The 26,098-nt window shown below is 45.3% G+C and overlaps 1 protein-coding gene across 1 annotated transcript in view; it reads right to left on the bottom strand.

The window, feature by feature from the left end:
• EXOC4 (exocyst complex component 4) overlaps positions 1 to 26,098 on the bottom strand; it is a 424,237-nt gene that overhangs the window by 56,220 nt on the left and 341,919 nt on the right. Inside the window, exons 12-14 of the mRNA XM_074903542.1 lie at positions 20,956 to 21,092; positions 13,784 to 13,939; positions 1,714 to 1,892 (exon numbers count right to left, since the gene is read on the bottom strand). Coding sequence (XP_074759643.1) covers positions 1,714 to 1,892; positions 13,784 to 13,939; positions 20,956 to 21,092 — 472 coding nt within the window. The remainder of the gene's footprint in view (positions 1 to 1,713; positions 1,893 to 13,783; positions 13,940 to 20,955; positions 21,093 to 26,098) is intronic.

Genomic DNA, 26,098 nt, shown 5'->3' with positions numbered 1-26,098 from the left:
GTTTTTTTTTGTTTGGATTTTTTTTTTTTTTTTTTTTTTTAAATATTTTTGTAATCCTCTGAAGTACACTGTGTGAGAGCACAGCAGTTCTTCTTGTCACTCAGGTACTGACAACTCAAAGTATGGGTTACAGGAATATTAAAGCTACCTGTAGTATTTTGGGTCATTTAGCTGACTGTATAAGCTTAATTATCCTTCTGGATCCCAACAAACCGATTGCGGACAGCTGGAAAAAAGATTTTAAAGGTCCTGCTCTAGCGCAGAGTTATAAGCCATAGGAAGGATTGTCAGTCAACTAGAGATGCTCTGCTGTTGAGGGACAACTATTTTAATGGAGATGTAACACTACAACTTTATTTAACACCACCAAATTTTTTCCCAGAAAATAAGGCTGAGGTGCTTTTCAATGCCAGACTCCCACGAGGGCTCAGATGATCTGGCTGCCCACAGTCCTGCTCCTCTGTGGGTACCTTCCCCCAGGACTCAGCATGACAAACCGCAGAAATGCTGTGCACCCTCACTACCTCCCCACGTGTCCTGGGATCCCACCAAGCTGTGTGGATTTTTTTTTTTTTTTTTTTTTTGCAATGCTTTTCTTCTCCTCTGCTCCTCCTCTACAGCACAATGCAGATGCCTCCTTCCACACCCGAGGCAGCTGCATTTAATAGAACCCCTAGACAACAGGGGATGTTCAGTATTTGTAAAACACACAATATATTATTAGATCTAGGGCAATATGAAGTGCTCTAACAAGTGCACGGCTGCCTCCCCAGGGTCAGCCTGTGACACAGGACAGCTACTGGGAATGTCTTGGTAGGCGGGTGAGATCCAAACCCCTGGCCCTAGGAAAAGTTTAGCTGCACGTCAGCTGAGCTATAGGTGACTTCTCACGAGTCAGTAACAGTGGAAAGGAATCGGTGGGAAAGTCAGAAAGCAGCAGAGCTGAGGGCTGTTTAATGCCCAGCTCTACTTCTGGGGCACAGCCACAACCCTCCTCTGAACGTGACCCCGTGCAGACAACGCCAGTGACAGTGATAGGAAGAGAAGTAACACTAATCATGTCTCTAGCACTTTCCAGACAGAAAAAAAAAAAAAAAAATCACTATTCCCTAGGGGAAGGAGCAAAAGCTGAAACACAGAGAAGTGAAATGATCTCACAAAGTTAGTGTGGGCAATCCTTGACAGCCAGGAGCAGAAATGGTGTCTCCAGGCTCCCTTGTCTCTGCCCTCCTGGCACCTCAGTTCTCCAAGGGCTGTTTCTGCCTTTGCAGGCTGAGCATCAGTGCCCCAGTGACATGCACGTTAGGGCATTCCTCATTAAAAGCTGTTCAATTTCTCTACTGAATTTATAATACACATATATTTTTAAATATGAAGAGATCTAGCGATGCTTTAAAGAAAATGAAACCTGTCTCAGCACTGATACCTGCTCCTGTGCAATGTCATTAGCAGGGGCTGCTGAAAAGCTCAACCCTTCAGAGCTTACGTTAGAAAAGATGCTCCTGGCACCCTCACGTGGTGCCCACCACAGTCTGAGCAGATGTCACACCACGGCATTCACTAGGGAAAAAGAGATGAAGCTGCTTTGCTTTCTACTTCCCTCTCACATAAACCCGCTTTGAAATCAAGAACAAACGATGCCCACTCCTGCTAAAAACACATAATTATGCTGGTTTCCGTTTCTAAGACGATGGTTCTATGGGAGCTACTTACTCTGGGTGGCTGAGAGATTGGAGAAGGCTGCCTTGGTGCGCCCTGCCAACCACTCCAGGCTCTCGTGCATGTTGGCCAAGGCCTTCAGGTCGCTGACGTCCCGCAGGATCTCCTGCTGAGGGATGAGTTTATCGCCCAGGTTGCCAATGAGAACTTCTGACTCTTTGCCAAAAGCAGCCCTGAAAGGCAAACCAAAGTCACCCTCAGAAATACAGCACAGGACAGCAAAGGGGGAGACACCACTTACACCACAGAGAAGGTCAAACCAGTCAGTGCACCACTGTACCAGCACTGCGTCTCAAGAAAGTTGTCTGGTGGAGTTTTTAAAGTCTCATTGCAGTGAAGAAAATATTCTGCAGTTGATGACACTTCTATTTCAGGGAGGTTTTTTTCCTATCTTTCTCCTTGCATTTACAATCTCTGAATTTCACCCTCATTCCTCACAGTCACAAACTTCATCCCAATCAACTCCCACACATCTTACCCCCCTACCCCCCCAGCATTTACACCTTGGTGAGACCCGTGTCCGTGTCTCCCTGGGATATGTCTAAATAACACACATGCAGTACTTTTAATCATTCCTTATAAATCTGCCTTTACAATCCCCGATGCACCTTTTTTTGTTTTCCACACATCTATCAAAAGAAATCTCCTGTGAAACCTGATTTATTTTTTTTTTTTTTTTTTGTCACAAAGTGACAAACAAATGATTTTGAGTATCAGTCCATGCATTACTCTGCTTGCACAGAGATAGCACCTGGTGAAAAATGATGAGCAAGACAAATGTGTTTACCCCCAAAAAGCTGAAAAAAGTTCTTTCAAAGTACGTAACTGCTCACTTCCACTGTCACGTTTCAGCTTTTGAATTCAGATTTAGCTCGGTCTCCACGAAGAGCATGTTTGGTTATGTCCCAGAAGTATTTGCACGACAAATATTCTCATCGTTTTTGCGACTGAGCACGACTCCTTGCGTACCATTAGGATGGAGAAAATCAGGACGTGGTTCCTTCATCTAAGTACAACAGCTCATGGCTGGGACCGAGTGCATTTCACTGAAAGACTCTTAAGTGACGGCACATTTACCGTGGTCCTCAGTACACTCTTCCCATCATTAGTTGCTCTTTTTGTTACAAATTTGCATTCCACTTCCATTCAACTTTGCAAATCTCCACTTCCTGTCATTAGCTCTTTTATGAACTTACAATGAGGAATCATGCTGCTGAGCATAATAGCTGCAACGAGCTGCAGCAAAATAATCCCATCAGTGGCATTTTATATACTATCTAAGCAGTTTTATTGCCAGCGTCTCCCTAGATTTGTGGGACTTCACTGTCACTTGAGAAAAAAAGAAATAAAAAAAAAAAAAGAACAATCCTGAAATGGTTTTAAATTGCTCAATTGAATTCATTAAAGGCAAAAAATAAAAATAGCCGTTGTTAAAAAAACTCTTTGAGGATTTTCTTCTGCTTGACAATAAAAAATATGCTGCCTTAGGCCGTATCCTACATACTATGGTTTGGGAGGAATCCTCATCTGTTGGCTGTGTCGGAGGACTGAGGCAGAGGAGCATCTCCAACTCCAGTGGTAATTCAGCTGTTCTTCCTCTCCATAAAACAGGGTTAATTTTCATCTGTTCTGGCTATTGGAAATACGTTAAATCCTTTCTGAACTTCAGAAAAGCCCTTAACATTCTCCCCCGACTGCGCATTTCTTAGTCAGAAGAGGCTACAAAGCTTTGGGGCGACTCACCCCAAGTCCAAACGGGCGTCTGAAGGTGAATACAAGGTTGAAGGGGGTGGCCAAGCTCATAGCCAGGCTCAACCCCTTCTTTTTTTTTTTTTTGTCGGTAAAGCATAATCATTCTTTCAAGTAGAATACATTATTGACTTCTAGAGCAAACGTGAAACTTAGCTCTACCCACCTACAGACACTCAGATGTCCTCATCTGTTCCTGCGGAGCAGAAGACATTTCATAGATACGCTTTTTCCCCTCCAACCAAACCACTCCCGTTGACTTAGACTATCAAATCCCGCTGGCAACCGCATCAATCACTCAGAAAAGCAAGAAACGAAACATTTGGGGAATTTCTACCTTCGTTAACGCAGCTTTCCACTACAAAATGCCGTAGAGAAGGGACTTTTTTGGAAATGACAATTTGAGAGCTGTTAAATGGAGTCACTACCACGCCGCTGCCCACAACCGTGATTACAAATTCGGTTTATCACAGGGACAACTCTTTTTCCTTCCCACACGCAAAGAGAAATGGTTTTGGCAACCGCTTTGGATGGATGGCTTGTGCATGAATAATACAGTGCTTTCAGTCAGGCTGAAAAAAAAAAAAAAATCTATATAATACAAAGCGTGGTGTATTTCCTATTTTTGCTCCTGGGAGGAATACAAATAAGATCTTCTGCAGGAAGCTTACTCTTAAAACGTTGTTGGGATCAATGCAATTCTGCCACTCGTTCTAAAACAACAGAAGTTTGTATCAAAAGGGCAGCAAATATATTTAATTGCTTTCTTTAATGCATAGCCTTGACTGCAGAAACCCCAATCCACTCTTTTGCACAAACTGAAACTTCTAATAGAGACAACCTTCAGCAATAACTCCTTTTTAGAAGATAACTTTAAAAGAATTCTGGTGAATTCCTGTAATTGCAATGGAAACCTGCTGTTAGCAAACATCTCCCCGAAGCTAGTGTTCTAGATGCCTGCTGGAGAGAATATTCACTACATGCCTTTCTTTGTCTTTATTAAATTTGCAAGGCTAAACACTTAACAGGAAGGATACAAAAAACCAAATCAACGGAATATCCAACCTTAACTCTGCTCTCTGAATACCTGCGTTAAAATCAGACCTTTGATTCCCACAGTTTCTCAGCCAAGACTTGTCACATTTCTAACTGTACGGGTGTAGCTAAGGCAGAGCCAGCACATACCAAGAGATCTGCAGCCACCTTCTGCATTTAATTTATGAGCTTTTGATGGTAAAATGGGCACCCTTAGTTTGAATTACCAAAATTTGGAAATTGAAATCCCATCCTACCTTACCCACGAACTTTGCTTTGCACTTTGCCAAAGCTTCTGAGAACAAGAAAAGATCCTGCAGGTTTTGGTGAGCACCCGCAGATGGAAATTTCCAGCCATGGAGATGACATGTTTTAGGAAGCAAGAAAGCCTCATACCCAAGTGGTTCATAACAGTGTTTTACAGAACTGTAACAAAAGGCAACGCTCCACTCTGCTGTGATTAATTCAGCCGTGCATATATCCATGCTCAAGACGGAGATTAATATTGCATATCAACTACACTGCAAATAAAGCTAATCCAAGTGCCTTTCTTCACTGTCCAGCTGTTTCTTTGTGGGAGCTCACTCTTCCTTACACCAATATCTGATGCTGGGGCCACGGCGCTTCATTGCCCTTCAGTCTCCATTCCCATGGGGTCTGTGTGCACTGCAAGAGGGTTCACTCTTAAATCTCCGCTCTGTCAGAGCAGGCTGGCTGCCCTAGCTTAATCCTCAGATTAACTAAGCACCTCATTTTGTTTCCCTTTGTTAAACCATCTTAATTTCTCTCTTTTTACTTCCCAAACACAGTGACCAGCAATGTGTCAGCTCCAGATCCATCCTGTTCTCATGGATACTGTATAGGATGCTCAGTGCATCCTTGGCACGGTACCAGCAGGGATGGAGTCAGGCTGGTGTCCTGGTTCCCCAGAGAAGTCTTCTGCAGCCAGACTGGCTTCCCCCCTCCTCTCTTCCAGCAACCAACAGTGATGTTTCTAAGGGATGAGCTGTTAATAAAATTAAACACCCTATTGAGCTCACCTGCCTGGAAACAGAGATGACAATGCTTTTAAGTGTTACACATTTTACATCAAATCTACAGTTATTTTTTTTCCTGATGATAATAAGGAGCCTGTCTGCAATAAAACCTGTAAAGGAGTTTTCAAAAAAGTGTAATACTTGCACCTTCATTATATGTCTACCAGCATTTTTACTCCTTACAAGAAATCAGGCTTGCTCTAATAAAAACTCTAATAAGGAAAAAAAATCCCAAAACAGAATGCACACACACACCAAAAAAAAACCCCAAAACAAGAGGAAAATTTCTCACAATAAGAACAACCAGTCACTGGAATAATCTCCCCAGGGAAGTGGTGGATTCCCCAACACTGGGCGCTTTTACGATTCAGCTGCACAGGGGGCTGGGCCGTCTTGTCTAGACAGTGCTGTTACCAAGAAAGGTTGGACCGGACGATCCTTGAGGTCCCTTCCAGCCTGGTATTCCGTGGTTCTATGATTCTGCGACGATTCAATATATGAGGCTTCCCCTAATTTGTATTTCACCATATACATGAGAGGACGGGAAACTCGTACGTGAGGAAAGAAAGGCCAGGGAAGAGCGTGTGTGATAAATCAAGATGACCCGTGTTACGTTTAAGACACCCTGACCGTGCCAGAGTGGGGCTGAAAAGCAGCCAAGTGTCCACATCGATACTGCAGAACGAGGAAGGAGGTCTCTGACGTACCCTTGGCAGCAGCTTTACATTCACTTACTGCTCCTCTCCCTTTTCTCTGCCAAGAAATTAGTGTCAATTATCCCTTCGGCAAACAATGCTGAGGAAAAAGCTCACTGGGAGGGTGCGTGGAGCTGGAGGAGGAGGGGGGACACCAAGCAAGCCCCCCCGCCCCGAACACATTGACCCAACGAGGACCTCCCGTCCTTTCTCACACCCTCTCGACCACAGACCTCAGAGGGATGCTTCCCACTGAGCATCAGATGCTCGCAGAGGAGAAGCAACAAAATGAATTTAAACCGCAGCTAAAAGCAGCGGGCAGAGCTGTGGCTGTAGAGGAAATACCCTAAAAATATCTATAAAAGCGTGAACAGGAAAAAGATGCAAATGCTCTAGGAAGAGCTGGCAAAACAAGGATTACTGCTTTGTCACGGTGTTGTACCAAAACCACATTAAATTGAACATCCATGAAATTGTTAGTGAAACCAATTACTGGGTAAAAAGCTTGCCATGTAACAACTCAATATGCTACCCAATATAAAGCACTTAGAACACGTATAGTATATGACATATACAGTCTCAAAACATGATACACATTGTAATGGAAAGATTATAATGACAGCATTCACATCAGTTTCAATGCACCTTTGCAGCTTCTTTTGGATCAGTAGATTTTTCTATGTATTTAAGTTATATAGACATTTCTATAACCCATTTGTCTTCTATTCCTGCACTTGAGCCATAGTCAGCCTGGAGACTGCGTAAAACCTGTATATAGAAATTACCCAGGCAGACAGATTTCCTCTTGATAAATTCAAAGAAATTCCCATTATGTTCTTATTTATCAAGAAAGAGAGAAAAAGTGGTTTGTTGCTTCATCTTGCACCAGAATTTGTTCAACAATCATAAAAAAAAATCATGCGAGCACCAAAACAAACAACCCACGTGGGCTTTTTCTGCAAAGGGAAGCCCTGTGAAATGATTTGCTGCCACAAGAACAATAAAACCCAGCCCAGCCATCTTCTTGCAGAAGACGTCGTTTCACTTGTTTCAAAGATTCAGCACCTGAAGGTATTTTAAAAATTCAGCACATGAGAACATTTTTTGCAGCACATCCAAACAGCACTGTAGTCCTGATGAAAAGCTGCTGCAAAGGATCCTCAGTGGATATAAACTCACCCCGTCAACCTAAGCTATTCGGCTTTAAAGGACTGAAGACCCAGCCCATCCTAAAAATGACCCAGATTTGAGGTTCATTGGGATTTGCAGAGCCTCAGCAACAATTTGTGCATCTCTATCAGGGACTGGTGCGATCGGCGCCAACGCTCCCTGGCAGCTCCGAATCTCTGCTGAGAGGTCGCAACACTGTCAAAAAGCAGACATCACTAATTGACAATTTTAAGCTGTAACATCACATGCCATCTTCTCGCTTAAATGTATTTGAATATTCTGGTCTTGTTAAGTTTATATTATACAATTTATCACAGCAGACAAGGAAGCGTCTTGGAGTACGTTGTGTAGCTCTAATGATGTGATTTAGCGATATACAATCTTGAGGAAGCAGGAGCTGTTATTAAATCTTTGTGGAGAAGCTGAATCTCCACGTTTCCCCTCTGTTTGCCCCTACATCCCTGCTATGCAGTTTAGGGGCATAACCCACAAAAAGTATGTTGGAAGAGCTGGGCATTGCTGCACGCATTTCAACAGACAATGTGATTTGTAGGATTGAGGAATCTGAAGCTGGGAGATTCTTCCAGGATTCAGGTTCAAAATATATGTAATCCTCAAAAACAAACCACCCCCAAATCCAACCCAAATCCTCCAAAACTTCTTTGCCTTCACCAGACAAGCAAAGTCAGGATGAAACTTCTTGGATACGGAGGTGCCCTGTGAAGATCCAGGTGCTCACTCAATTTTACACCTCCCAGATGAGACTCTTTACAACAATTGAATTTAGTATCAGTTGTACTCATGATGAGGCACATTTTCCTTTATGATCCAAAAAAGAGCTCTAGAAAGCCATTTCCTATAAAGGAGCAGACTGTCATCAAATGGAAATGACTCACACCTATGGTATGCTCAGACTCCTAGTCCCAGTAGAGGGAAAAAAGGTTTACAGTCTGGTGCCAATCTTACAAAATCGTTCTTTCACCCTTTAAAAGTATTGTGAATATAATAAATAGAGCCTGAGAAATTGGAGAGGGAGATCTTTTATTCTTGAGAAAGAAAGAAACAAGGAAGAAGAGACAGAAAAGCTACAACTGAGAATGGGAGGGAGAGCAAAGAGGCAAAGAAAGGGGAGAAGCCTTCCATAAGATAATAAAGCTTCAGAAAAGGACCATGCAGCAGGAGAAACACTAGGACAGCAAAAGGAAATAAAAATAATAGAAAGCTCCAAACCCAACACTACAAAAAACATCCACCAGACAGCAGATGGAACAGCCCGAGATACAGCTTTGGATGAAAACCTTGGCCAGTGTTTTCTGGTTGCCCAGAGCGGTGGAATGAGAGAAGAACACCCTACCCCAAGGTAGGACCTGAACTCCATCCTTCTGCCATCATGGGTCTCCCTCTGCACCAAGGGAAGGACTTAATGATCCAATGCAAATTGTCCCAGCTCTGCTTTCTGGGCCTGCCCAGACTGTTTATTTATACAATGGGAAGTTTACAGCACGTTGATCCCTTTGGAAAGAGCTGAAGTAATTTAAGCTGTCACCAGTCCTGGGAGCTCTGGACCAACCTCTGGAGTTCACTCAAGCACCCTCCGGGGAAGAGCTCAGGGGAGCCTTTCTAATTCACCGCGGTGCAAAAGCAGAGAGGCTGGGGCTGGGCTCTGCTCCCAGGGGATCAGGGACAGGACAAGAGGGAACGGCTGGAAACTGCCCCAGGGGAGGGTCAGGCTGGGCAGGAGGAGAAAATGTTTCCCAGCAAGAGTGGTCCGAGAGTGGAACAGGCTGCCCAGGGAGGGGGGAGTCCCCATCCCTGGGGGGGGTTTCAGGGCCGTTGGGATGAGCTGTGGGGGATGTGGGGTAGGGGAGAACTTTGTAGAGTCGGGCTGAGGGTTGGACTCGATGATCCCGAGGGGCTTTTCCAGCCTGCATGATTCTGGAATTCTGAAAATCATTCGTGGGACCTCTAGCTCCTTTAACTCTGCACCTTGCTCCCAGGGCTAAGCAAAGCTTTGTGTTTGGAGCAGAGAGATGATGATCGCCCACCGCCATCAGCTGTATGTGCTCTGACCCCTGAAGAGGAAAGGAGAGGAGATTTCACTCTGTGGAGTGTCCCCCGGTGACTTTGCTGCCATTGGATGGATGATGCGCTCACCCAGGGCACAGGTGAGATGTGCTGCACGCCCCAAGGGAGCTGAGGCGAGAGAGTGGTTCCCAAGATACAGTTCCAGTACATATTCAAAACTGGAAGGTATCTTTCTCGCTCCCATCATGCCTTCTGGGGAGACACCCTTCAGTCCACCCCTGCTCTCTTCAGCATCATTTTTCTGTCTTGTCCTACAGTGACACATTTCCAAAGCAGACCGACATCTGCATGCAGGCTCCAGCTTTACACTGGAAATAGAGTCAGAGGATCAACATCAACTAAACCAAGGGGAGAGAAGAGATCCTAATAAGCAGTTAGGATAGTGTAACCGTTCTAACCAATGCCATTTGGGATGATTTCACAGAATCCCAGAACCATCCGGGTTGGAAAAGCCCTTGCAGCTCCTCCAGCCCCACCATGACCCTCCCCCTGAGCGTTCCCAACTCCCCCAGATCCCTCAGCGCTGGCTCAGCCCGACTCTTCAACCCCTCCAGGGATCCCGGGGACTCCCCCCTGCCCTGGGCAGCCCATTCCAACGCCCAACAGCCCCTTCTGCACAGAAATCCTTCCTCAGAGCCAGCCTGACCCTGCCCTGGGCAGCTTGAGGCCATTCCCTCGGGGCCTGGCGCTGGGGCCTTGGCTCCAGAGACTCATCCCCCCTCTCTGCACCCTCCTTTTGTTGAAGGATCTGCTGTTGCACAGGTATCCTTCCATGTTGCTCAAATATACCTCATCCTGTTGGTGCAGAGCAAGTGAGGATGAGCATCCTCAAGTGAACAGAAGATGCAGCAGAGGAAGCAGCTGGAGAATCCTCTGGTCAGGTTATCCTTACTAAAAGAACAAAAGCAGTGAAAGCAAAAGTTGTGTGGTATATGAAGACGCCAAGAGTGGTTTTTTTATGGCTCCATTAATAATGGATCCCAAGTTTGGTGTTCAGGAGCTTGCTGGAGTCAAAAGGCGAGAGGAAAATCACCATCCTTCTCCTAACGCTGGTTTGCTAGCTCCGATCTGCAACCAGAATAATCTGCGTTGTGGTGTGAGCTTCAGGTCAAGGTGGCATTTCCAGGCAAACACGTGGTGCTGTGAGCTGCCAGCACAGCAGCTCCCCGAGGACGTGGTTTCCCTCGGGCACACACCGGCACCTTTGCCCCTCGCCACCCCTTGTGCTGCAGAGTCGCACCAAAACCCAAGTATTCCTGCTGTGACTTGAGCACGACCAGATCTGAAGCTCTTTTTACATCGTCAAAGGCAAACCTGGAAATGATACATCTTTGGGTTTTATCACCAACGTATCTGATTCAGTAATGAACTGAAGGCCAACCTTTATAAAGCGATAAGGGCAGCATATTTCACACTTGCCCCAGTGCCAAATAGCCTTCAGAGCTTTAAAAACTAATTATACGAATAGAGGCATGACTCTTCTTTCCTTTCTCCCCTTGCCAAGTTCTGAGCTACTATAATATGCTCAATCAGGTCCCTTTGTCTGGCCAACCACACCAGAATATTAATGGGGAGATTCTGCTAGCATCTTACCCTGCCTTTTGACATCTATTCACAAAAGAGATAGTGGCGGGTTAAGACAACAAAATCAATCACTGTCAGCACAGATATGCATGGGGGTTATTTTTTTGCAAAGGCATCGCTTTTGGATTCTTCTTTTTAATTAAACAAATGAGTTGCAGGAAACCTGGGGAGGGGGAGGGAAAGAAAACCGTGCGCTGATATCTCTTCCTGCCACAGTACAAAAACTGGTGGTAAACTTTCAGGACGTATTTAGTTTAGCAACATTCATAAAGGGATGCTGCTGAATAGTTCAAGCACTGCTGTCAGCTTTGTTTAATGTCCAAAAAGAACATGCTCCCATGTTTCATGAAGCTTAAACTTCCCTTTCCAGGAAAGGATGCTTAGTCCTGTTTCTGCTAACCGAGGAGCGGGGTCTGTGAACACAGGTGGGTATCAAGGTTTTAAGCATTTTGGATGGTTAAAGTGATAATGAGTTCTCCCAGGCTCTCCCATCACAGCCACGACCCTAATAACCAATGTATCTGCAGGATCCATTCCCCTGTGGCTCCACTGCAGTGTTCAGGCAGAGATGGCTACAGCAGAATTATTCCCAATTCTTCAGCAGCGCCAAGAGGAAGAGAAAGAAGCAACAGCAGCGAAAAAAAATCATGTTCCTTTGTATTAGGAGAAAGTCTGAAAAAAAGTCTGCTTAAATGGAAAGAAGATGACAAAAAATTGGACAAGCAATTAATTTTATTTTGAAGCTTTCAGGAGAGATCTATTCAACCATGCACAGATTCTTGAGGAAGTTTATAAGTCATGTCGCTTACCATCAATGGCAAAAACTGGCCCAGACCAATTATTATCATTTAAATTAATGCTACAGGAGCGTTCACATGGCACTCCGAGGAGCTGAGGCTTAATACACCGTGCTCTGTGCAAACAGATACCAAGAAAAGATCTTTGTTCTAATGTCTAAGCTAAAAAAAAAAAAGGACACGGTATAGGAGCTTTTACCCAGTGAATTCAATGTAGATGACCTAATAGGCTTTCTGTTCTAACACCTCCGACACAATTTCACAAAATGCTTCAATGAATGGATAGTAAAATGACAGTATTGGAATAAAATGTGTATCAGGATTAAAATGTTGGCACTGCTACCATCGGACTGAGCTTGGCCATCCGATTTAGGCTGGAATTTACGCTAGCAGGTTACGGTGAGACAGCAGTACCCAGCGCTGCACCCACGGGAGCTCTGGTGCCCCACGCCGACAGCTCAGAAATCACAGCAAGAGCCAGGAGGGCATCCCAGCACCTTTCTGTGCCAAGAAACAAAGGAGAAATGTGACAGCAAAGATGGAGGCTAGGAGTCAACCGATGAAATGCAAAAAACCCAGGGACTGCACAAAGACCTCAAGCACTCTGCATCCTCACTCCTCCAGCATCACTGAAGATTTTTTACAACCCTGGCAAAGCTGATTATCCCGACTGCAGTATGAGCAAACATTTCTGTGACTAGACATATTTTATACTTTTCGTTGTTCCTCTCTCTAGACTGCATCATCTTTATGTTATTGTGCTTGCATTCAGTGAATAAGTAAAATGACAATCTGGGCAAATTAGACTTGTAATTTTCAACAGCTTCACTTACTCCTACAGTTTTATAGCCAAATGCCAATCAAGGAAGTGATGAATAGTGATGGGAATGTGCAGACAAGCTTTTTGACTCGCTGGAATGACAAAGACGACCTGTTTCTTGAGGATGCGTCAACGATTTAGAGACTAAGCCATCTACAGTGTGCAGGGAAAGGCAATCTGCCCACTTACAGGTTTTCACTTGCCTGGAAAGGTAGAAACAATCTGGTTTGGACACAGTAAGCTGCCTCTGAAAGAATCCCCTCTGGACGTACTGATATTTTTCATTTGACTCTCCTTTCAAAGCTCCTGGGGTTGGGACAGAGGAGAAACTCCACGAGGTCATGGCTCTAATAGAGGGCAGCTTTGGTGACAACACCAGTTTTGGGAATTCCATGCCCAGTACAACCAGTTGGCCCCTCCATTATTTGCAGGCTGCCGCTCTCTTCATTGCGTGAGCGATCAGAGTGGCACCCTCAACCTGAGGATCTGCCTCAATTAAAATTAACCCTTTCTGTCCCTTCCCAATCCCAGCCAGTTTCCTGACTTGGTTCACAAGTACAATTCTTCAGATAGCCTTGGAACAACGGAGTGAGCAGAAATGAGCAATAAGGGCAGGAAAGCAGCGAGCTGGCACTGCCACTGAGGCTTCTGATTGAACTATGGCCTTCCTCTCTTCTGTCCTCGCTGCACACGAGAAGAAGCTCTGCTTTCTCCTTTCTCCTGAAGGATAAAGAGCTTCAAGATGGTTTATCTACCAATCCATCATAAGTGACTGATAAACAAAGCCCAGAAACATCCCCCAAACAGGTAATTTCCTCAACGGTTTCTCGATACCATCAACAGAACCAAATCCAGGCAACGCACAGGAAATTCTCAGTTCAGCAAAGCTGGTGCCCGACTTTAAAATCACACGGTGTAATGACGCGTGGACTCAAATTCCATTGCTCCACTTGAGGCAAGACCACATCTCAACTTCTTCTCACCTGGGGACGCAACAGCTACGCAAACTCCGTAAGTATTTTGTTTGCAGCAGGTTTTACCGTTGTTGCTACTCTCCTTGAAACCCTTTTACAACTTCATAAAATATTTTACCTTATAAAGTCTTCCTCCTCCTCTCTCTTGGGTCTCAGTTGCTTGGGCTGAGCCATGTTGCTCCAGTTGGGCAGAGATTTCAGGAGCCTGCTGATATCGTCATCTTTAGCCCAGGACGCGCTGATCACCAGCTTTTCATCCGACTGCACGATGCTTCTATGGGAAAAGCAGCAACAATCACATTAGTGTGAAGCAAATCGTACTTTTCACACAATTCCACACCCGCTCATTAAAATCCCCGTCACATACAAATGTGCATTAATGGAGGGGTCCAAAGAGGAAATTCAACAAAGTGCTCATATGGAGGGCATGGCAACACGGGTGGACAGGAGATAAAATTCCCTTAAACTGACGATTATTGAGGTGCTTTGATAGAGTCCTTTGAGGGGAAAAGGGAGATATTCTCCCCACGTTTGAAATCATTCCAGTCGCAATCATTTACACAACCGGAGGAGGTCATTCTGTACTAGAAGAGAGAGAAGGTAGTTTCTCCGTGGCTCATTTGTTCTCTGCAATCTCAATTGAGCTCGCCAGCCGCAGCTGATTGTGTTGTGACTGCAACGTGGAAACCTGCCCAGGAAGACCTGGGTGGAAGCCACCAGCTCACCGCACACCAGCTGGCCTAGCTTGGGGACCAGGTCTGAAGCACTGAAAGGAAACGAAGCGTCCAGGATCTTCTCTCTAGTCATCCAAAACATCTAATAATATGAGATTTCAACTAAATCGTATGTAGGTGTGAAATCGAATCAAAGATCACAGCATATTCCTATTATGAAGACATTCCCTGTTAAATATTTTTGGCAGTGTAACTAATCTGAATTCCTCAGTGGCAACAACAGGATGCTGTATTTGGAGGAGTCAATTAGCTGCTTATTTTTTTGTGCTCATAAACAACCACAGCACAGTCCTCGTCAATGTTTGCTACCTCACCGGCACACCACGACTAGAGAAAGTCCTCTCCTGTTGGGCTGTTCGGTAGGCAGAGAGACTCTGGGAGGTGTTTTCCTATCTCTTGGAAAGGGTAAGAGGGAGTTATGGGTGCTGGGGTTTCCTTCTAGATCCTATCACTGATTTCCTTCTCTGTCAAGCACCTGGAAGGCTCTTGGAGATCCTTGCATGGTGACCAGTTGGACCACTTCTCCAGCCCAAGAAACACATTCGACCTGTCCTCATCCCTCAAAGCAAAAACATGGTGCTGACCTCTCCAATGGACAGCAGGAGGATTTCTTCCTGCCCTCTGTAATGGGAACATGGCAAACCCACCAAACAACCAGCACAGCGTGAGCTGAGAAAGGAAGCATCTGGAAAGACAAGGGCTCAGAGGTCCTGTTCCTATGGAGAGGCTTAGCTGAAGGTTAACAACAGAATCAAGATCTCCCTTATGTGCTAAGAGACTGATCATCTTCTACTCTGCAAAAATACAGAAAAGGGACCTCAAACACCCACCACCCCTTGCTCACAAGGCTACAAGACACCTAGAAATAACGCACGTTTGTGGTGTCCTACAATGCAAGGGGATGAAGAAGCGTAATACCAGACAGATCTTTTTCTGTTACTGTCCTCCAGGAAAAAATGGCTTCTCCAACACGGCTAGAACCTTTGTGCATCAAAAAGATGCAGAGATTCAACACTGGATGTGTCAACCAAGGACTGGAGTTGTTGGGTGCTGCAGTACGGACGTGTCTGGGCTGGCTCACCTGTGTCAGCTCCACGTGGACCTTGCAGAGCCACAGGGCTGCACGCTTCTGGATCCAAGGTAGGACACTGCGCGGGGCAAAGAGATGCTCAGAGCCCTCACTAACATTCAGGTGGTGATTTTGGGAAGGGTCATGCAAGTTCACAATAAAGACCCTGCACATTTCTAAGGGATTTATGTGGATTAACCGGTCTCATTTTAAATTTCCTGAAAGGTGTGTTTTGGTCAGTAAATAGAAATAAAAGTAACACACTGAGTATCTGTGCTAAGGAAAACAGTGAAACAGGCACTGAGATAAGAGCCAACACTGATCTATCTTGAAACAGAGTGGATTACTTCTTTTCCCACCAGCACAGAGCAACCTATCACTCCTTTCACCTACTACCAAGAAAACAACCTCTGCTCAGTAAGTACACACGATTTGTGAAAATGAATTTGTCACATGCACTTACATATAAATTTTCCTTCTCTTTAAATTTCATGTTCAATCTGTCACAGACAAAAGAATGAATTTTGTTTCCAGCCACAGAAGACCTCGGTGTCAAAATTTCAATTTGGCCTTCTGCTGCTGTTAGGAACTTGGTGTTTTTCCACTTATGAAAAAAAAGGTCTCTTTTTTTTTTTTTTTCCCACCCCGGTGAAAACCGAGGGGAAAAAAACCCCCACAACTCCACCAGAATCTCTGACATCTGAGATGGAAAAACTGAATTTGATGATATCTGGCCATTTCTCTGCCAAGGCAAGACAACTGTTCCATTGAATATATTAGCCAGTGCTTTGTCCTCTCCAGATTTAAATGACTAAAGTAATAGTCTCCTTCCCTTGGGAGTCTATTTCACAGTTGAACAAATCTAACTCTTGGATAAAAAAAAAAAAATAATCCCGATACTGTGTTCGTGTTTTATTTTGCTCAATTTCATCCCATTACTCCCCGTTATTTCCCCTTACAGCAGCCTCAGCTCTCACCACTTTCACTATTTATTCTCTTCAATTATTTACAACCTTATCATAGCCCTTCAGATGTATACGGATGCAAGGCATCTTTGGGAGTCTTCTGATGGAGTTATACAGAGGACAGAGCTACCTCTCTGTTTTATGATCCTTATTATCCTCTGTCCTTAAAAATCCTATTGCTTTTTGGAGTGGGTGTTGGGGGAGGAGAGAGGAGAGGAAGTTTGGCTGCTGTAGCAGTTGCAAACTGAGCTCGGTGCCCTTGTTTTTCCAGGGTCAGTGTTTTCCAAGAGCCTAACACCCCTGATTCCTGCTTTTCTCACCTTTTGGTGATGTGGCACTCATGGGTCCATGAGCCACTGGAGCCCTGAGCCAAATTCCCCCCTGAAATCAATAGGGAGCTTCAAATGAATGGATGCTGGGACGCTGCCACCACTACGTGGGTCCCCTGGAATTATGTCCCCGTTCTTTCCCATGATTGCAACACCTCCTAATTTTTACTGACGGGTTGGTTTTACTCCAACCACCCCCTCATTAAGGAAGATGTTAGATAGGGTTGTACATACCCCAATCTCCATTAGACACCCACCTTTCCCCATCAATTACAGACTCCCTTTTCCCCACCTTTTCTTTCTAGCATCTCAGCCAGTTTTCAACCTCCGTAACTTCTATCAATGTCAATCTAATTCGGATCCTTGAGTAAATTATCGCAAGACAGGATGACATGTTTTAATACAGCTCAAAACGCTTCTTTTCAAACACCACCCCCCCCCCCCCCCTTCTTCCAAACTCCTCTGTAATTATTCCTGCTGCTCTAATAGGGTTACTTGCCACCACCAGTGCCATAATCAACTAATTAATTCACAGCTCAACAGGCCACGGAAAATGCCATCTGTTTGTACCCAGCTCTTGGAAGCGGGTAGGGAATAGGTGTAACACTTACACAGGTGATGGCACATGAGCGAGGAGGGCTCACCCTTCCACAGCTCAGTGGGTTTTATCCAGAAAACATCTGCTGGTGGTAATGGTCCCAGATTTGCACCACTGCTGCCCCGAGTTGAGAGCAGAGTGATGGGGAACATCCCCCTGCGCAGCTGGAGGGCCATGGCTTTTCATTAAGAAAACATCTGGGGGCCACAGGGGCTAACTGGACTCCCTTGCCTTGTGCCAAATGTATTTGGAAATGATTTTTTTTCTCTTCCCAGGGCCAAGGTGATGTTTCCATGCTGAGCTCTGCTCGCACTGCTAAAGAGTTTAAAGGCATGCTCAGCATGTGCCAGGCATGTAATGGCCGGAGGGAGAGAGACCCCTGTCCAAAAAGAGTCAAAAAAACAACTTAAAAACCAAAAGGTTAACGCGAGAAGGGGAAGGTGCCAGCAAGAAGTAGTAAACTGAGTGGCAAGAGCATTTCCTAGGGACTTGAAAAATCCCATTTGACTGCCGACCCCACACCTTGAATGAATTAATCTGCTCCTCATTTCCTTATCAATAAAAAGGGGCTTATTTTTGTGTTGCATGGCTGGAGAGCAGGAACCGTGATTTTTTTCTTTTCCTTTCCATAGCATTTGGAGAGATTTAGGCCCAGTTTTATCCCACCTAATTTTACAGATTCAGCTCATACAGTTCAGCCAGAAGGCTGGTCACCATAAGCTGCCTTCACAGCTGATGGAGAGAGCTGGGCACCTTCAGAGACTTTAGGCACATTTTAATTAAGGCAAATAACTCTTTGGAAATGTCCACCTCTTTTTACAGACTAAAGAGAGTCATTTGGCTGAGTGGTGCCTTTCCTCAGACTCTTCACATAGGCTGAAAAATGCACAAGAGGTTGGTTGTTCAAGGGAGAGGGGATGGAGATTGATAAGAAGGGGGTGGACACAGAGGATAGAGCTTAAAGTAGGACAAGAAAATAAGAATTTGCACCTTCAACGTGAACATAACTATACATGGGGCCAACGTCTGTAGAAAGATATGAAAAAAGATCAGTTTTAGCACTCAAGACAGCAAAGCCTGTCCAAGAAGGGCTGTTGGCAAGAGATCATAAAGAAAGACTCATGTTAAGGGTAGCTACCTTGAACTGATCAGGCCTTTCCCTGTCCCTGTGATTCCTTCTATGGCCTTTTAGTATTTCCTAAAGCCTTTAAAAAATGGTTTAACTCTACCGGCTTAACTCATAAAAAGACCTGCTTTCATAGAACTTTGCTGAAGCAGCAGCTAGACATGGGCTGGACAAGACTTAAGCAGAGCACTGCCAACACAGCAGGAGGTTTTGTGGCTCTATCTCCCATTTTTATTTTCGTTTTAATCCCCAACCCCTCATAAACTAGTCAGAAAACATAACCCACATTTGTAAACAGTTTGTGTCAAACTGAAATTGCACTTCCTACAAACATGTAATTTGCAGAAGACATCTCACCTACATCCCATTAAACACGCTTCCCAAATTCGTCATCAATTAAAACAAGAAAATCCATAGTTGCTACTTATATAAATGTCCAATCCGTTCATAGCCAGCCCTGTTAGTTTTTTTTTTTTCTTTGCGTTCACTAGAAAATGTGAGCCAAATGGAAATCAAACACGAAAAATCTCAGCTGTGCATTTCTCAGTGCTGACGTCCTGACAGAGCTATCTGTCGTGCAAAGGACTCCGGATAAAACAGTCTTGCATTGACGAGCCTGTATTTGAATACATTTCATCCACGTTTGCTCATATTCCCCTTCAAGAAACACATGCACATGGGAAACAAGTGAATGCCATGTGCAAACCTTGCATAAACCACCTCTCTGGTTTCCCAAATTCTCACTGTCTTGACATCTCAAGAACAGACACACACTCCCTTGCTCTGATAGCTTCGCCTGATCGCATCAATTCACAGCTCTAAGGGGTTCGTTCTGATTTTAAGCGGCTATAAAGGATCCTTCCTCCACTAACTTTTATCAACACGAGGATTTATCCATTTCCAACCTCAAGGAAAACCCTGGTCCGAAGGGCAAGGCTGCGTGGAGCCGTACCGACGCGAGATCCCTGCAGAGGGCATAACGTCCCCGCGGATGGAACCGCTCGGCCCGGGAAAGCCGGGGAGCTGCTATATTCCTCTGCATCATTTGAAATGTATATAGATTTCTATTTCAGTCAGTCATTTGCTAGCAGCAAAACCAGAACGTTTCCTGTTTTTCCTCCTGCTGTAATCAGGATATTGCCAAATTAGGGCTGTCCTAATTACTCCTCAGCAGGTGCCAAATCCAGGAATGGTATCAGCAAAGGAAGGAAGGAAGGACCTTTAAGTTCAAGCCAAAGAAATTACATCTATTGTCTGGCTCAAGTCAGTGAAGTTTCATATAAAATATCAGCATTTTGGACAACGGCACACGCACAGCTACTAATTTACACGAGTGCTCAGATGAAGTTTAGCCCACATACGTTCTCACTGCTATTGTTGGAGTTATTAATCATAATAACGAGCCCGTGCGCAGCCACTCGCCAGATGAAGCTTCTCCTGAATGAAACCAGGCAATAGGAAATAATTTTTAATGCTCTTGGTCAGAAAACACAAGGGGCTTTTTCAGCTTCCCCTGCTACCGCCAGCCTCAATTAGCCATTAAAGGAGAGTATGTATAGCAGCTATTATAGCCCACATTGCCGTGGCAGCTTCAGTGTCTGTCAATGCAAGCATTTATCCCCGTGGCACGGGGCATGCTACTGGTCTCTCTCTCCAGGGAGGGGCCATTTTACGGATGGGCAACTGGGATGTACTGAGAGTAGTTACTCATCGATGGTTACCCAGGAAATCTATGATAAAAAAAGTACCCGATGGACTTCAACCAAACGACCCGGCATGATAAACCCTGTGCCCAGCAGGGCCCCGTGGCACTGAGCTTCCATGCCATGGTTGGGGAAGCAGTTGGAGATGGATCACCTGAAAACGCTAATGAACAAAGACAGCTCAGGGGAGAGCATTTGATGACCCCCCTGAAAGAATAAGTTTACAGAAAGGTTTTGGGAAAGTTTCGCAAAGCCTGATGTGTGTGTATTTATGTGGTGTGTTGTGGTTCCTCATTCCTACACTGCCATGAGATCTGAATACCCAAATCTCAATATAATTAACTAAAATCCAGCTGAATCTCTTGGGAATACTCAAATGGAAGGATGTGACTTGCTTTACATGAAAGCAATAACTATATACAGCTGTTTATGTTAAAAATGATGCCTTATACTCCCCATCACCAACCTGAGGTCTCCTTTTGCCTGATGAAGAGAAAAACCATTTAGTTTCTAAGCTCTACTACCGCTGTCACCCATGTTTAAAGAGTGTAAACCACGGTGTGATGTGGATAAAGCCACCGGGAAGCCACAACTCTTCATATGCCAGTGAAGATTATTTCAAATTTTTTCTCCACCTAGAAAGAAATATCCTTGATCATCCCAGCAGAGATGGTTTCCAGAAGTAACTCCTGCCTACTCATGGCAAAATACCAAACGCCCAAGAGGGGTATCTCCAGCATCCATCTATTTCCAAGCCTGCCTGTACCTGTAGGCAAGGGTGCAGGTGTCCTTGTACTCCTGGAGTTTCACACACACCATGTTGAGGAACTGATCCGAATAGGCGCTCAAGTCATGCATCAGGTTCATCAGGTCTTGAACAGTCTTCTCCACAATTACCGTGCTCTGGAAAAGAAAGAAAAGCACAAGTATGAATAGTGGCTCAGCATATATCTTAATTTCAGCCTTCTCATGTTTTGCTAATTAGCATCATAGATGTAACTGTACAGCTAATGCTCCCTAACCCTGAGCAGATGCTGGAGTAGTCCATGCCACCAAGGGATGTACAGCAGAACAACTGAGGAAAAAGATGAAACCATGCAAGAGATGAAGAGGGGTGGCTTGGGGATTGAATATCTGGTCTGAAATTTCTGAGCCAGTTGCTGAGAACCAGCGGAGTTCACCAAGTCTTTCCTTCACTGGATGGAACCTCAAAATGCAAAAATGTGATTTTAAGATGAACCAAGTACACACAGCTTTGCTGAGCTCTGCTTGGACTTGTAGACCTTGAGTGTTTCAGCCTGACCAATAACTCTGGACTCACAGATTGCAGATTATCCTAAAGACCAGGGATTTCACCCATTGCTCCCATACAGAGAAGATGAATGTGTAGGGCACAAGCTTTCTGCTGGTGGCTGAGGTTTAAGTAGCCCCTTGCCATCCTTCTGCTACCCCAAGCGGTGTATTACAAGCATAGGAACAACAGAGCAAATTTGCCAAGTAAAAAACGTTGCTCCACATCCTATAGATGAACAAGTTTGGACAGCTTGCAGAAGGAGGTGTCCTGTATCTGATAATGTCCAAGATTTAAACAGCTCTGTATGAATTTTGGGATTTCTGAGGCACCCCAAGGTGACTTGCTCCAGTCTGTGTTTATAACATTGACTGCTGTATTTAATTTGGTTGCTACAAACAAGACAGAAGGAAGGTTATCAAAGTCTCAAGGTTGATATAAACTGAATTAATATTAGGCTTGGTAGAGTGAAGGGTTATTCCTGAGCTATGTGCAAAGGCAAAGAAGGAGACTGAAGCATTTGGAAACCCTGGTTCATTTGAGAAATTCTGGACTCAAATGAGACAGGAGGGGACCCCAGGGACTTCAAGGGAGCTGCATCAAGGCTGAATTTAGCCCTTTTCTGTGTTCATCAGGACGTGAAGAGGAGTTAGTTGTTTGCAGAGCAAAATCTCATCAAACCCCAAATCACCGTCTCTGCCACATTCCCGCAAGCCCACTTCCGTCTCTCTATTGATTTCCAGATTAAAGTGCGGCAGCATCGCCCTGATACATAATGCTGCTCCTCCAGAGCAACCTCTGAGTGACAGGAATTGATTCTGCTCCACTACCTGTCCCTGATTTGGTAAAAAAGCATCTGCAAACCTCATCCTCATTCAGAGCACACATGACTCCTTAACATGTGGGGGTTTCAATGAAGGCTTAGTCACCGCCTGTGCTGCTCCTGATATGTCCTTGGCTCACAACTGTACTTGGAGGGAAAAAAAAAAAAAAAAAAATTCTCTTTGGTTGCTCTTGTATCTTATTAAGCTTGCTCTTAAGCAAATCACAGGAATTAACCAATCTTTCATATTGTAATTAGCAACAATTTGGGATTATTTTATCCAAACAAAAATGTCGTCTGGTGTTGCTGCCTCTCAGATGCTCTTGTTTACGCCGCTTCTCCTGTTATTACAAGTATCTGTGTTTTAATAAATATTCAATCCCACCCTGGGCTTGATGCGCACGGAGGAGAACAACCAACCCTAAAGGACTTGCAACCCGGAGTCATCGCAAGCAAATGAAGCAGAGAAGCGCGTGGAGAGGCTGCAGCAGCCACGGATGCTGTTTTCATACCGATGGGCTCTGAAGCGGGAGCACAGCTCATTAGCTGCAGGATTCAAACGTCGCCCAGGCTCTTGGCTATCCCTGCTTGGTGTGCCAGGCTGACCACAGCGAGGGCAAAAGCAGCATTTTAAGAATCTACCCAAATAAGAATCACAGAATTGCATAAACATTCAGGCTGGAAAAGCCCCTCGGGATCATCGAGTCCAACCCTCAGCTCGACTCTACAAAGTTCTCCCCTACCCCACATCCCCCACAGCTCATCCCAACGGCCCTGAAACCCCCCCAGGGATGGGGACTCCCCCCTCCCTGGGCAGCCTGTTCCACTCTCGGACCACTCTTGCTGGGAAACATTTTCTCCTCCTGCCTAGCCTGAGCCTCCCCTGGGGCAGTTTCCAGCCGTTCCCTCTTGTCCTGTCCCTGACCCCCTGGGAGAAGATCCTACTAAAATGGGAGACCGATGTGGCACCTCTCCCTGGCGAGTAAACTCAAGGCCATGTATGCTGGACTGATAAATGTGGTGTGAAAATTACTTAGTCATTTGGGGAAACTGGATCCATCAGAGCCACTGGGCTATAGGTAGGGCACAGTCACACCTTCACTGCATTTTGGCTGGTGCAGGAGTTGCTGTCCTTCAACCTTCAAGCACCAACAACCACAGTTGTTGTTGGGGGTTAAGCAGAAGTGCTTCATTTTGCACCTGGATGGCTTAAAGGTGCTCCCATGGCCAGCACCTGTCTGTCAGCAGAGGAAAAGGTGATGCTCCAACCTGCTGATGTGAGCCATGAGAACACCTCTGACTGCACACATGGAAAACACAGAAGTTGCTGTGCAGCTTCAATCCAAATCCAAGTCTCTTTCAGAGACTGATCTTGATCACAGAATCATCTGGGTTGGAAAAGCCCTCGCAGCTCCTCCAGCCCCACCATGACCCTCCCCCTGAGCGTTCCCAACTCCCCCAGATCCCTCAGCGCTGGCTCAGCCCGACTCTTCAACCCCTCCAGGGATCCCGGGGACTCCCCCCTGCCCTGGGCAGCCCATTCCAAGGCCCAACAGCCCCTTCTGCACAGAAATCCTTCCTCAGAGCCAGCCTGACCCTGCCCTGGGCAGCTTGAGGCCATTCCCTCGGGGCCTGGCGCTGGCTCCTTGGCTCCAGAGACTCATCCCCCCTCTCTGCCCCCTCCTGGCAGGGAGTTGCAGAGGGCCAGGAGGTCTCCCCTCAGCCTCCTCTTCTCCAGACTGAGCCCCCCCAGTTCCCCCAGCCGCTCCCCAGCAGACCTGTGCTCCAGACCCTGCCCCAGCTCCGTTGCCCTTCTCTGGCCACGCTCGAGTCATTCAATGGCCTTTTTGGGGTGAGGGGCCCAACACTGAACCCCCTCAGCGAGGGGCGGCCTCCCCAGTGCCCAGCCCAGGGCTCAGATCCCTTCCCTGTCCCTGCTGGCCACGCCAGTGCTGACACAAGCCAGGATGCCGTTGCCCTCCTTGGCCCCCTGGGCACACTCTGGCTCATTCTCACCCCCCCCAGTCCCTCTCTGACCAGCAGCTCTCCAGCCACTCCTCCCCAGGCCTGTAGCCCTGCTGGGGGTTGTTGTGGCCCAAGGGCAGCCCCCGGCATTTGCCCTCAGTGAAACTCATACAATTTACACATCCTTAAGGCTGAGGCATTGAAGTTAACATTTTTACATGGGGGATTAAAAAAAATAGAAATCCTTCCTATCTCACATAGCAACCTGGAAGACAAAAGCAATTTTTCTCCTTTTTGCATGGATGATCATATTTTTCATTTTCCACTGGCATTTCACTGGTGAGAGGTGGGAGTGATTCTCAGCAGATCCATGCTACCAGTTGATCTCTCTCAGCTTGCCAGGGGAAGGATCTCTCCTTCCACTTTTGTGTGACAGTGAACTTCACGGGTTGGACGTGCAACCACACAAAGAGGAATCAAACCTGGACTCCATCCACCCCATTTCTATTTCTTTACGTAACTCAACATTTGAGCAAACAACTTAAAAATCCAAAGATTGTATGTTAAAAGAGAAGGTACTGCTGGTTTCTATGTAGTTTCTCCCACTTACTTTCTCCTCTCTACAACATTAAAATCACAGCTAAGCTCCTGCCAATATCTTGATTTTACAACAAGATCTTTAGATTTAAAGGAAATACAAAGCTACTTGCATGATTTAAAAAAAAAAAAAAAGAAAGAAAGAAAAAAAGGAGATTACCATATGAAAGAAGACAGTACCAGATATGTAATGGCTATTTTTCTGTAACATTTTAACCTTTTCCAAAGCAATCCTGACACATCTGCATGTGTCTCTGGGGGCACTGTGCATTAGGATGCATTAGGCCATGTTAATACAGCTGGATTCGTTAGCTGGGCCAGCCCAGGATCTTCTGAAACTCTGCGCCAGAAAATGAAAGGCAGCGCACGTATTATCAGAGAGTTACAATCCAGTTGCCTCTAACCCATCTGGATTCATTAACAGCAAATGGATATGATCAAAGCATAATTTTATGGCAAGACACTTCAATGAAGCCTTTTAAAAAAACCCACACTAACAAGGAAACTCATCCACAGAACAATATTCATCTCCTCGCACCTGAAGACGCTGCGTGGTGCTGAATCCTAACATCACGCCGAGGGTGTGATTCATTACTCCTACAGCACATCGGGGTGAAGGCTTTAAAAGAGTCTTAAGGCTACTAAAAATAAAAAGAAATTCCTTCTGACGACCTCCTGTCCATTAGCTACTGTCGAGGTAAGAGGACAAAAAAAAGAGCAGCGCCACTCGTTATTAAGACCGTGGGTTTTATCTTGAATGTATTTTGCAAACATTTATCATTATTCCTTGATATGGTCCTTGTTCTCAGTTGTGCTGAAGCTTCAGATAACGTAAAGCAGCTCCAAGGTGGGTATAATTTACACTCTGCCCATAGGGCTTTGGCTGGCCCAGAGGGATGGAGAACAAGCAGACCCAGAGGCATTATTTCAATGATACCTTTGTGATTATTGTCTCCTGCAACCCCACCTAAGTCTTTAAAATGACTGAATTCCTCTACAGCAAGAGGGCACTCAATGTAAAACGATGCGGCTGGAGGTACATTTTTAAGAGTCCCTTAAAATGCACTTTCAGTACAATAAAGCCAGTTCCCCAACAATTCCCCAACATGCAGAAGTTCAGAACAACGGGGCAAGCCTACACAAACCTTCAGGTTTTCAAGCTGTCATTTTGTTTTGGCGAGGAGCACTTAGATTAGAGGAACAACCTCCACCCTAAATATTTTTTTTTTTTTT

This window comes from Athene noctua, chromosome 3 (assembly GCF_965140245.1).
Source record: "Athene noctua chromosome 3, bAthNoc1.hap1.1, whole genome shotgun sequence".
NCBI classification, from domain to species: domain Eukaryota; kingdom Metazoa; phylum Chordata; class Aves; order Strigiformes; family Strigidae; genus Athene; species Athene noctua.
The sequence above is the reverse complement of the archived record's forward strand: the minus strand, read 5'-3'. Positions and strand labels throughout refer to the sequence as shown.